Genomic DNA, 12,304 nt, shown 5'->3' with positions numbered 1-12,304 from the left:
GGATAAAATAGTTTCCTCAAAATGCAAGGGAATCAAGATTCTAATGAAAAGGAGGAATTAAAGGAAATTAGAATGAGTAAAGTAAATAGTGCTGGAGAAATTAATTGGACTGAAAGCTGCTAAATCCTTTGATAACCTGTATGCCAGAAGTAGCCATGACAATGGTGGATGTATTTGTCATCATCTAAAATTCTACTGATTATGGAATGGTATCTGCAGAATGGAGGGGGCCAGTGCAACTTTATTACTTAACAAAGCAAGGAGAGAGAAAACTGAGATCTACGGACTAGTAAGCCTAACATAATAGAAAATGCTAGAGTCTATTATAAAGGTTGTAACAGGACACTTTAAAAAAAATAGCAATGGGATTAGACAAAGCCAACATGGATTTATGAAAGAGAAATTGTATTTGACTGGAGTTTTTTCAGGATGTAATTAATAGAACAGATAAAGGAGAACCAGTGCGTGCGGTGCATTTGGATGTTCAGAACACTTGATAAACTCCACATAAGAGGTTAGTGTGCACAATTAAAACATGTAGATTGTGGGTAATATACTAGTGTGGATTGAAAATTGCTTGACAGGGAGGAAACAACAGTAGGAATAAATGGGTCTCAGAATGACAGGTGGTGATTAGTGGGCTACTGCAGGGGTCTGTGCTTGGGACCCTAGCTATTCACAATATACATCAATGACTTGGATGAAGGAACTGAATGTAATATTTCAAAGGTGACTGAAAACACAAAACTGGGTGGGAATAGGATTTTGTTCTTTAAACTTGGCCGAATTTATTTTTGCCTACTTGTTGAAGATTTCTTTATTTTTCACTGCGGATACTGGTATTTCAAGAAAATGTTATTAAGTTCTTGACGAACATATTCCTCTGATAATCTTCTCACAGAACAAATTTGATCAGTTTGCAGTAATCCAGGAGCCATGGTGCTTTAATAATTAGAGAACTGAATCTTGTTACTTGCAGACAAGTCTTAACTAAGCAACCAAAATGTAAATTAGAGAATCATCTTATGTATGAGAAACTGGGGGGAAATGGAAAGGAAATTAAACTGTGATGTGATTTGAGAATTTGGTTTAAGTAATTGATTTCAAGATTCTGAACATGTAATAAATGTCGCTCACCAAAAGACCCAATGTAACATGTCCATTGGATTGACAAGCTGATTGTTGTCTTGGCAGAGCGGTTGTATATAGAGGATGGCTACAATGTGAGGTGATGCTGAAGTGTTACAAAACACTGTCTGGGAATTTGTGGCTATTGGCAGTGCCCATGAAGGTCTAGTAATCTCAGTAGCATGGACTTCCCCTTTTTTAAATGTCACATGCTGTTAGCTGTCGGTTCAGAATTGTCCTTGGCAAATAGCAGCTGAACGCTGTCAAACAAGCCGAGCGGTTAGTGACATTGAAGAATTCTAACAGATAGCTAATCAGGAAGCAAAGAGCACAGTTTCTAGATAACTTTACATACTTATGAGTGCTAAGTAAGATGAGCACATACACATAATTAAGGTAGAAGCAGAATTATAAACATTTTTATTCTTAAATCTATTATATTGACATGTTATGTGAAATATGTATACATAAAAGATGTATACATAAAAGAATTTATTGTGCAATAGTTATGGCTTAGTACTCTGTTAGAAACTTAATTTTCATGGAATAAGATGTAATATTTTTGGGCATTTTACAGGGAGACCATTTCATAGATACTTTAGGGCTGATTCACTGTCAGCAGCTTCAGGATTTCCACATTCATCTTAGCGTCCCAGGAAATCTCAAAATTTCTGTCAATTAATTGTAGCAAGCATTGATAGTCACAGACAACCACAGAGTCAAATAAAGAAGAATAAATTGTGCAGAGTAATTCAACAGAACTGTTTACTCTCCAAAATTGCTTTCCTAACTTCTGCATTTCTCCTTTGGCCGTGTTTCGGTATAATTATTGTTTTGTCTTGAGGTGCAGGCACTTTCAAAAGAGTTGCATCCGCTGAACAATTTGTACAACTTGCATCATTTTCTGGAACTTTCTCATTTGGATGAAATGATAGCTAAAATCGGAAAGATAATTAAGAGAATAGGGACTTAAGCATCAGATATGGTATTGAATGATTCAAACATTTAAGCAAATTCTCCTGCACCTCTTCATTAGCTTTCAAAGAGTACATGGTGTTACACCTGAAAATGCAAAATCTACTTGTGCTGCCCTATAATAGTTTACCTGCCTTGTTTCTGTTTTGTAAATATTTTTCTGATCTATGATCTGGTTTCTACAGTTCTGTTCCATGTGTCAGAAGACTGGTGCCACTTTAGGCTGCTACATTAAAGGCTGCCCTCTTAAGTACCACTATGCCTGTGCTGTAGATAGTAGTAAGTATCTCTTCAGTTATTTTAATTATAAAGATAAAAGTTACTGCTTTTTGATGCATAATCAGGTTTGCAACCATTTTGTTCTCAGCAAATAATATATTTCACTGTGCTCATGCTTTCTGCATTTAAAAGGACACATAATGAATACCAGTCATGAGTGCCAATAAAAGTAATAACCCAATTAAATCTGAATGGACGTTATTCAGATCATTTGAAGGATTTTTTGCACAAATTTAAATTATCCAGAAATCCAGATTAAATATGTGTATTAAAACTGAATTTAGTGTAACTTAAATTAACAAATGGGCAGTTTATAATTTATGCCATCATTTTAAACAATGTTCAGGTTAAATTTGATATAACTGTGAAAGTGATGCAGAGCTGAGCTAATATTTGCTAAAGTCAATTCAGGTGTTTAATACTAGTTAAAAGTACTAGGTCATTGCTGCCTTGTTTAATGTATTGAAATGAATTTCCTTCAAGTAAAATTGTACTTGAGCTAATGTATTTTCATACTGTGCAATGGGTGATGCTGCTTCTTCATCTCCCCTTGGCTCCTATCATTGTTCCATTAGCAATGAACAGCCATTACTTCACCCAAGAGTTCTATAGCTCAAAATGTTCTTATCAGTCACGGTCCTGCTTTGGAGGAGCAGGACTTTGCAGTTGTTCAGCTGGCTGTTGTGAGCAAAATATGAAAATTTCACACTTCTATTGCACTAAAATCTCAGTGGCATGACTGATAAAATATATTTTTAATTAAGAGGGTAAATAGATCATCTTTTTTGAGAGGGGGTTTGTATTATTAGAATAGAAAGGCCAAAGGTAGGGGGTGGGGTGGAATTCTCTTCTCTGGCAGAGAAACAAGCAATTAAAGCACCATCAGAAAGCTTGGACCTGTCACGAAAGGCTATGCCTTGTCCCAGTAGGCCAGTGAATAGTTAATGGGAGCTGTCAGCCAATACAGAATTTGATGCATTAGTTGATGGATCCATTATCCTGCTATTGACCTTGATGTGCTGAAGACTTAGTGATAAGAAAAACCATGGTGCTTTTGCCGTTTTCCTTGTGTTAAGAGAGGAGCTAAAGCATAGCAGGTCAGCATACCTCATTAAAACGCTAAAATCATCTGTTATAATGAGCAGTAGAGACACACGATGGCCAGCAGTTTATGGAGGAAAGTCTTTTAATTGTCTTCTCACACTGAGCATCACATAACAAATTAAGGGGAGCACCAAAACCAACAATGATAGGTCATTTAAATCAGAAAGGACAACTCACATTTATGTGGATTCCCTTCTCCTTGAAGTGCAATTCTGACACAATACTCTGTGCTATAGAAAGCAATGCTAGTTGTCCCTTACTGTTCATTCAAGATTATAGAATTAGATAATAAAAATATAAAATACTAGGGGTATTCAGAGTCTATGGACAGATAAGCAGAGTCATTGTCACAGGCTGAGGACCCTCCATCAGAAACATAGATTCTTATGGTGCAAAAGGATGCCTCAGCCTATTGTGTCTTTGTCAGCTCTTTGAAAGAGCTTTGGCTGAATTCATGGGTATTAATTAATTAATGTGGGAAACTGGTAAATTACTTTTAAAAATCACCGAGGTTATTTATATTGTACTTGCAGTTTAAGGGTTTGGAATTATCATTGTACACAGTAGTGGAAGAGTGATTCTTGTCCACAACTGATTAGTCTATGCTTTGAGTCTTTGTTAATTGTGTCATATTAGATGTCTGCTGTATAAATGTATCTTTAGATGTGAAGCATATTGGTTGACCTTCATTTGCTCTATTACAGAATGTTCCCTAAATGAAGATAATTTCTCAATGAAATGTGCAAAACATAAGGTATGGCATGAGTACATACTTCCACCTTTCACCATAAGTTAGTCAGTATTTGTTTTTAGAAATGAAATCTCAATGCTTCTCATATTTGTTGCTTTTTCTCTCAACTGAATCCAGACAGATTGTGTAGGGTAAAGATAACTCTTGTGCCAGCAGTTGGTGACAGAAGATTTTTTAATGCCCATTAGGGACATCTGTTGGGTGGGTTGCACCATGCAAATTGTTAGTTTATTGGGTCAAAACTTAATCATTCAGTGGGAAATTGGATACTGTGTCCAAGGAATCATCCGTGAAGATAAATGCCTGTGCAGGATAGCTGCACCAAATTATTCTAATGCCATTTTTGTCTCTTCATATCCTGCGGAGGAATCAACAGCTTAATTGTTGCTGGTCATAACCATTTTTGCATTGTGCACACATCAGTTATTTCATGAGCTGAAGCGAATGTGTGCGAATTAATATTGTGCCTCCGCCTCATAGGTGAAAGGTAGTCATTGACACCACCCACTGCTTCATTGTGCAGCTTTGTGAGCATTGTTGGCATGATCAGCAGCACAGAAATGGGAGCAGATACCCTGTTTCACCAGTTTGGACTTTGAAATCCTGGTGGAAGAGGAAGACAAAAGACAAAGATGTTGTCTTGCTTGAACATCCAGGCAGCTACAGAGCTTAGAGTTAAATGCAACTAAGAGGAGAAAGTGATGCCCTGGGATCTGATTCTATTATAAGGGAAAGCTTAAGACTGCAAACATGTGGTCAAGGTCCAGGAGCACATCATAGCCCAAAGTTCACTCACTCACTGTCTCATGCACTACCCCTCCATTAGTCATCTAACTACAGTCTCAAGCATTTATCACTTCTTTCTAATAGCAATAGGTCCTATACACTCTGACCATTACTACAGCACTTGTATTAGTTGCATCTCATAGTTTACACTTCCAGGTTTATGGCCATTGGCCGAGGCATTACAACACAATCACTAACACCTCTCCCTCCCTTTTGCAGGAAGAGGTGGCATGCACCTGCCACCTGGATAACAGAGGGCGGGAGGCTACTGGTTTAGACTTATTCAGGATGGGATGCTTGCATTCATTGGGGGTCATCTGCCACACTAAATTAACGATCCTTGAAGATGGTATGCTTGTATCTAATCCTCCTTCCTACTTTCTACTCCTCATCCCTCAATATCTGTTTTACAACGTGCTGATGGTTTAAGCATGCCTTCCATATCCGTCTCTTTTCTCTCATCTAACTGCACCATTGCCTAGTCCATGGCTAATGAACCTCAAGAATAGGATACCTCATTACTCCATCAGGCACACAAATGCCCAGCGTAGATCCCAGAGCGACACATACAGAATGCTGGAGGAACTCAGCAGGTCAGGTAGCATCTATGGAGGGAAATAAACAGTCGACGTTTCGGGTCGAGACCTGAAATCAGGATTGATGAAGGGACTCAGTCCGAAACGTCGACTGTTTATTTCCCTCTATAGATGCTGCCTGACCTGCTGATTTCCTCCAGCAATTATGTGTTTTGCTCCAGATTCCAGCATCTGCAGAATCTCTTGTGTCTCGGCTTGGATCCCAGTATTTTATGGATACATGGAAAATAGCTTAGAGCTGAGATCTGCACTTGGTGAGTCATTGGGCATAAGTGGATCACAGCCAGGTGAAGAGGGGAGAGGGTGGCTCAGCCAGCTCCCCAGAGGGAGAAGTCACATTATTTTTGCAGTGGAACTGAAGGCTACCAAGGGGCAGCATACATGTCTGACGCACAAGCATTATCTGGTTTCCTCAAACTCGATGTAAGCTGTCAGAGAGCCTGAAGCTCCATTCTTGCACATGTCTTTGCATGGGGCCTGAAGCTTGGACCTAGCCTGAAATTGATGGCTAGGTCCTTGTCAGCACTGGAAGATCTAATGATGGTGTAGTGCCTAATGTCTGATGTCTCAGGTCTTGTTGTAGCATCTGCAGAACCACTCGATGTCTGGATGCTGCAGTGGGAGGTCAGTTCAGCTTAAAAGTTTAAGCTGCTGCTGTTGTGGCTCTGGATACACTGTCCAAGGGGGCTCAGAAGGTGCTTCACTGCTCCAGCAATCTGCCCTCCAGCAGGTTACTAGGATGGTTGATGCTTCTTCTGTGTTGTGCAAAAATGCTGTCCTTTCTGAGGTTGACAGCATTCATGGTCCCACAGCATTCACTCCAGTAGTCTCTTCATTGTTGTCCATCAGCCCAGCTAGCCCAGCTAGCCCAGATCACTGCTGCTCATTGCAAGACTGCCCTCCACAGCTGGATGAGGACCACTTGCAAATGCCACCTGCAGTCACCTCCACTGAAAGTGAATGAGCATCCACCATCACGACTGCAACCACTTAGGAACACTGTAAAAATATTAGGTCACCGAGTTGTACAGCATAGAAACAGGTCCTTCAGCCCACCACGTCTGTGCTGACCATCTTGCCTAGCTATACTAATCCCCTTTGCCTGCATTAATTCCTTGTACCCCTATGCCCTGCTCATTCAAGATGCCTCTTAAATGCCTCTTAGAGAAGTGTTTAAAGTTATGGGAGGCACAGATAAGGTGGATGGTAACAGTCTTTTCCCAAAGGTAGGGGAGTCCAAAACTAGGGGGCATAGATTTGGGGTGAGAGGGGAAAATTTTAAAAGGGACCTGAGGGACAACTTTTTCACGCAGAGGGTTGTGAGTATATGGAATGAGCTGCCAGAGGAAGTGGTTGAGGCAGGTACAATAGTATCATTTAAGAAGCACTTGGATAGGTACTTTACTTTCTGCAGTTTTGATAAATAAGCAATGATATAGACAGAAGATTCTGAAGCAGCTAATCAGGGTGGAGGCTGTGAGGATGTTTGCTCTGGGGAGTGAGGTCTGGATTGGGGACCATTGTCTCAGGATAAGGGTTGAATACTTTGAGATAAGGAAGAATTTCTTCTGGGGGTTGTAAATCTTTAAAATTCTCTGCTCCCAGAGACTGCAGGTGCTGATTCATTAAGTACATTCAAGGCTGATGGTCATGGGAAATGGGGTAAGAAAATTAGGTTAAGGCCAACAGTCAGAAGCAGTGATCTTTTTGAATTGTGGAACAGGATCAGCCAGCTATATGACCTTTTCCTGGTGCTATTCCTATGTTGGATGGGAGGCAGATGAGATTAATTGCCAAAAGGGGATGTTAGTGCAATCAAGGGTGGTGATGGAACAAGAGAAACACAGGTCAGACAGGGGGAGATATCAGTGGGAGAAGTCGGATCTTTATCAGTGTTATCAAAGGAAAATACCAAAATATAAACCGTTTGGAAAATAAGTTAATGCTTCCATTCTTGGAAGATAAATTAATGCTTTTCTATCGGGACAGAATGCAGGCACACGGTGTGCAAAGTCATTCATTCTCCAACTTTAGTACAACATTCCCAGTGTTTTGCAAATTGATTAAGCTATTGCCTGCTAGCTTTAATGCTGTTTATTGTGGAAACATTCTGATTCTGCCCTTTAGGAAATGTTGGTTTGTGTAATTAAACTGAGATTAATGCCCGAGTTTGAAGAGTATGTTGTTTTGGAGAAAGGTTTTAAACTTTGTTTGCTATCCTGTATACTGTAACCATTTTGTGTGTCCATTTACCAGGACAGAGCTCTGAAAGTTTCAACAAAGATGGAAAGCAGGTGACAATGATACTGATATTCAAGTTTGCTGAGCTGTAAGTAGATTTAGTGTGTCTCTGAATAATCTATTTCCACATTATAATGTCTTTTTTTACAATGTTGTAGCAATGCTGACAAAATCATAGACACTTATGGCGCAAAAGGAAGTTGTTTGGCCCGTTCTGTCTACGCTGGTCAAAAAATGGAGCTGTACAGGTTACTTCCATTTCCTAGCCTGTGGTCCAGACATTACAGCTCTTCAAGTACCTTTTATAGGTACCTTCCAAATGTAATGAGAGGTTCTACCTCCATGACCCTTTCAAGCAGTGAGTTCCAGACCACCCCCCATTCCTTCCCCCCCCCCCCCCCCCCCCCCCCACCCCACCAGTCTTGGTACTTGTAACCCATGCTTGTTTATTTCTGTGGTTGGTCATTGGCAGTCAGTGAAGCTATTACTTTCTCAGACTCCTGCCTATAAGCCTGCAGACTCCCCCAGTAGAATGGATTGATGAATCCTAAACCTAGAGCAAAACTACAGACATCAGTATGCAACAGTCCTGGGGCGGTGCATGCATTTGTTTGGGTCTCAGACCTTTTTATCCCCTCTGTGCTGCCAGTGGATACGAACAGCAGCTGGGTGCAGAACAAAGATACGGCCAGTATGCTTTAATGTTATCTTTTGGGAAGATGGCATTCAGCCTTTTTTAATCTCCTTACAAATTTGTGTATCAGCATCGTTATGGTGCCTCTAGGCAAACATCAATGAAACCATGGTGCTATTTGAAGAAGAACATGAGAGTTCTTGTGTTCTAATCAACATTTCATCTTTCAAACAACGTCTAAAACAGTTAATGTGATCACTATTGAAAAGCAAAATTACAGACATTGGAAATCTGAGACACAAACAGAAATGCTGGGGACATTCAGCAGGTCAGGCAGCACCTGTGGAAAGGAAATGGAGTTTTTAATGTTTCAAGTCAGTGACCCTTGAGGTCATTTATTATCGTCCGTCACTGTCACTGTTTTGCTGAAATGACCACACCCAAACTGGCTGTAAAGTTACATAACTCTCCCACTGCAGAAACAGGTGCATTGCTACTTTTGACATGGTTTGATGTGTTTTATCTGATTACAGTGATTTGTTTGCTTTGATTTTATCCATCTATGTTGTGTATTTTTTTCTTGCTTTAATTGAGGAAAAATAAAACCAGAAAGTTAGATAGCTGTTTAATGAACAGACTCTTAGGCTTTTGTCATCAGAAAAGATATAATAAATGGAGCTAGTATTTTAATTTCAGCTCAGCTGGCTCGATAGCAGTTTGGAGCCTCATGGTCTGGGGGTTGTCCACACTTCACTTTATTCTAAACTCAGTCTGCTTCATCTCTCCTCGTGACAAATCCACCATCCCACACATCAATCTGCAGTGCCTTCTCTGCACTCCCTCTATTGCAATTATATCATTCTTTAAGTCAGGAGAACGGATTCATACATCTGGAGTTCCTTTCTAAGATCTGCATGATCCTGACTTGGAAATGTATCGCTGTTTCTTCATTGCCACCAGGGTCTAAATGGTGGAATTTGTCCTCCTTTAGCAGTGTGGGAGTACCTTCAACAAAAGGACTCAAACTGTTCAAGAAGGTGACTCACTGCCGCCTCCCAGCAGTTATGGATCGGTTATAAATGATGTCCTTGCTGGTGATGCACAGATTCTGAAAATCGCTATACACAGAAAGAAAAGCTTTCCTGCTTCATTGTCCCTGCATATTAACTTCTGGCAATTCATTTCAAGCACACCCAGGGCCCCTCCAACATCTTTCAAACTCTTGCTGTTTTAAAAAGAAACTTGGCCTTTTTTTCCCCCAAAGTGGATAATTTCACAATGTTTTCCACATCCTTTCTCCTTCACATAATCTGTCCATACCCCTTGAAGCCTCTCTGCATTCTCCTCATTGCTCATGCTGCCACCTAGTTTAATATCAACAGCAAACCTGGACACCTGCTTTCCTCATCCAAATCATTGATAGTTTATGAACAGCTGGGGCAGTTTGGGGTCCTGCAGCACCCCTCTAGTCACAGCCTATCAATCAAAATGACTCATTTATTCCTATATACTCTTTTTTTTGACCATTAACCATTCTAGACCTCTAGTAACATGCAGTATAATGTATAATAACCTCTTACAAATCTCAGTATACTACATTAGTTGGTGTAATCTGCCAAACCACTTTTCCTGTGTTTTGTTTTAACCTGAGGTTTTTTGTAGATTTAATTCTCAAAATGTTGCTTGTTTATTGTATTATCTTTTTAATGTAGTTTCTCTGTCTGCCATAGCCAATTCATGCCCTATGTCTTCATAGTTTGCTCTGTTCATATTTAAGATCCTGACTGAACAAAGTCACTTTCAATCTCTATATAAAATGATACCATGTTATGAGCACTGTTCGCTAACAACCCCTTAACTACCAGATCATCAATTAACCCTTTCTTGTTACACAATGCTAGATCTAAAATAGCCTGAAACGTCTCTTATACACTCCAGGAATTCATCCTCTGCATTGTTACATCTAATTTGGTTTGCCCCTTGCTGTTTCTTAGCTTCCCCCAAACTTGTACAACTATTTGATTTTCTGAGCTAAGGTCCACCTCGTCTCCTGCCTTTGTCTCATCTTTTATTATCAGGGCTACCTCACCACTTTTTCCATTTTGTTTGTCCCTTCTAAAAGTTAAGTATCCTTCAATATTTAATTTCTAACCTTGGTCACTTGGCAATCACGTCTCTGTGACGGCTATCAGATCATACCCATCTATTTCTACTTATGCCATTCATTCACCGACTGTAACAAATGCTGCGCGAAAGAGCCTTCAATTTTGTTTTTGTATCATCTTTTTCTTATCTCAAACTAATTGAAAATATACTGATGTTTGAATGCTCTGTCTCTTCCTGACATCCTCTGGTTGTTACAACCTGCTTTATCTCTTTGACATTTGGTATTTCCCCTCAAACAACCCACCCCCACTGTTTAGTTAAAAGCCTTATCTACCCCAAGTTCTTTAATATGTTAGGGCACCGTCCCCAACCCAATCCAATGGAAGTCCATCCCAAAAGAATAGTTCCCTCTTTACGCAATACTGGTGCCCCATGAAACAAAATTAATTTCTTCCACAACTATGCATTCATTTCTCACATCTTATTTATTCCCAAACCAATTCACTCTGCCTAAGCAGTTTGTGTTTTGCTGCTGAATGTTACTTATTTTCCAAATAGTTGGTGTTTCCCCACTTCTGGGAGTTTGGTTTGGGAGCCTAAAGACTGGGAGGCAGCTTAAGAAGGTCATTCCCTGGAGTTCCAAAGTAAAGTGAAGCGGGTAGTAAAGTAGGTGTTATAGGTGGATGAAGAGATGATCAGCATCTGACTCTACAGCTTCAGGGTTATGCATAGCACAATGGAGTGGTGGGAAGGGTGAAATAATGAATCTTTCATGATGCCACCTATCTGTGCAATTGAAATATAACTGTGGTTTGAATAGTCAATTAATGTTGTCAAACCTCACTAAGCAATAATAATTCAGCACCAAATCTTAGATTTATTTGGCAATTAAATAAACATATGGAGTATGATGGCACTTTCCACGAAAAAAAATAGATCAGTCACATTCATATATGTAGCAACACACTACTGCACAAATAAAATAACCATGTTGTAACAACATCTTTCATGTTGGTGATTCATGTCCTATGATCCAAATTGTAGTCAGTGATCAGTAATTATATTTAATCAGTGATTACATTTATAATCCATTGCATATAGTAATGGGTCTTATGTGAGGCAGTGGTGTTGAGGGGAGTTACAAAGTTTTAGCCAATTTCAAATTCAGTAGCATCTCTCACATTTAGTGAACAGTAATGGACTATCCTAATTATGATTGTGAATAATATTGGTAATTGTGTAACCAAAGGAACAAATATGTAAAGAATTCACTTAATGTGGCATACCAGGAAGAAAGACTTGTATTTATAGCATTTTTCCTGACCTTAGAATGTCCCAAAATATTTTACAATCAGTGAAGTACAGGTGCTATTGGAAATGTAGGCGTAAAGTTAAAGCAAACCTGTTATGGTATCACTATTTTTCTTGTAACATTTTGTATTAACACATCCATAGGTGGTTCTTCACAGACTGCTTGGAGATGGACATGCTGTTTTGTGAGAGAAATTCAGCTGCCACTTGTTGCCTTCACAGTAAAGCAAACTGAAGATATTGAAAGAAAGCACTGTGGTCTCCCATGTCCTTTATTGCAGCTGTTGGTTAAGTAGAATGAGTTAAATGTTCATGGTACTTCCAAGACTATATGTCAAGATATGTTAAACTGATTGAGTTCCCCCCAAATGTTAACAAGGCTGTTATGATGGG

At 39.6% G+C, this 12,304-nt stretch overlaps 1 protein-coding gene across 3 annotated transcripts in view; it reads left to right on the top strand.

Moving 5' to 3' along the window:
* The window catches only part of si:dkey-94l16.4 (uncharacterized), a 33,758-nt gene extending 21,454 nt beyond the window's left edge, over nt 1-12,304 (top strand). For all 3 annotated transcript variants that reach the window (XM_052032915.1, XM_052032914.1, XM_052032916.1), the window contains exons 3-6: nt 2,289-2,382; nt 4,191-4,240; nt 7,876-7,948; nt 12,056-12,304. In XM_052032915.1, coding sequence (XP_051888875.1) covers nt 2,289-2,382; nt 4,191-4,240; nt 7,876-7,917 — 186 coding nt within the window. In that variant the 3' untranslated portion in view covers nt 7,918-7,948; nt 12,056-12,304. The remainder of the gene's footprint in view (nt 1-2,288; nt 2,383-4,190; nt 4,241-7,875; nt 7,949-12,055) is intronic.

Source organism: Pristis pectinata, chromosome 18 (assembly GCF_009764475.1).
Source record: "Pristis pectinata isolate sPriPec2 chromosome 18, sPriPec2.1.pri, whole genome shotgun sequence".
NCBI classification, from domain to species: Eukaryota; Metazoa; Chordata; class Chondrichthyes; order Rhinopristiformes; family Pristidae; genus Pristis; species Pristis pectinata.
The sequence above is the reverse complement of the archived record's forward strand: the minus strand, read 5'-3'. Positions and strand labels throughout refer to the sequence as shown.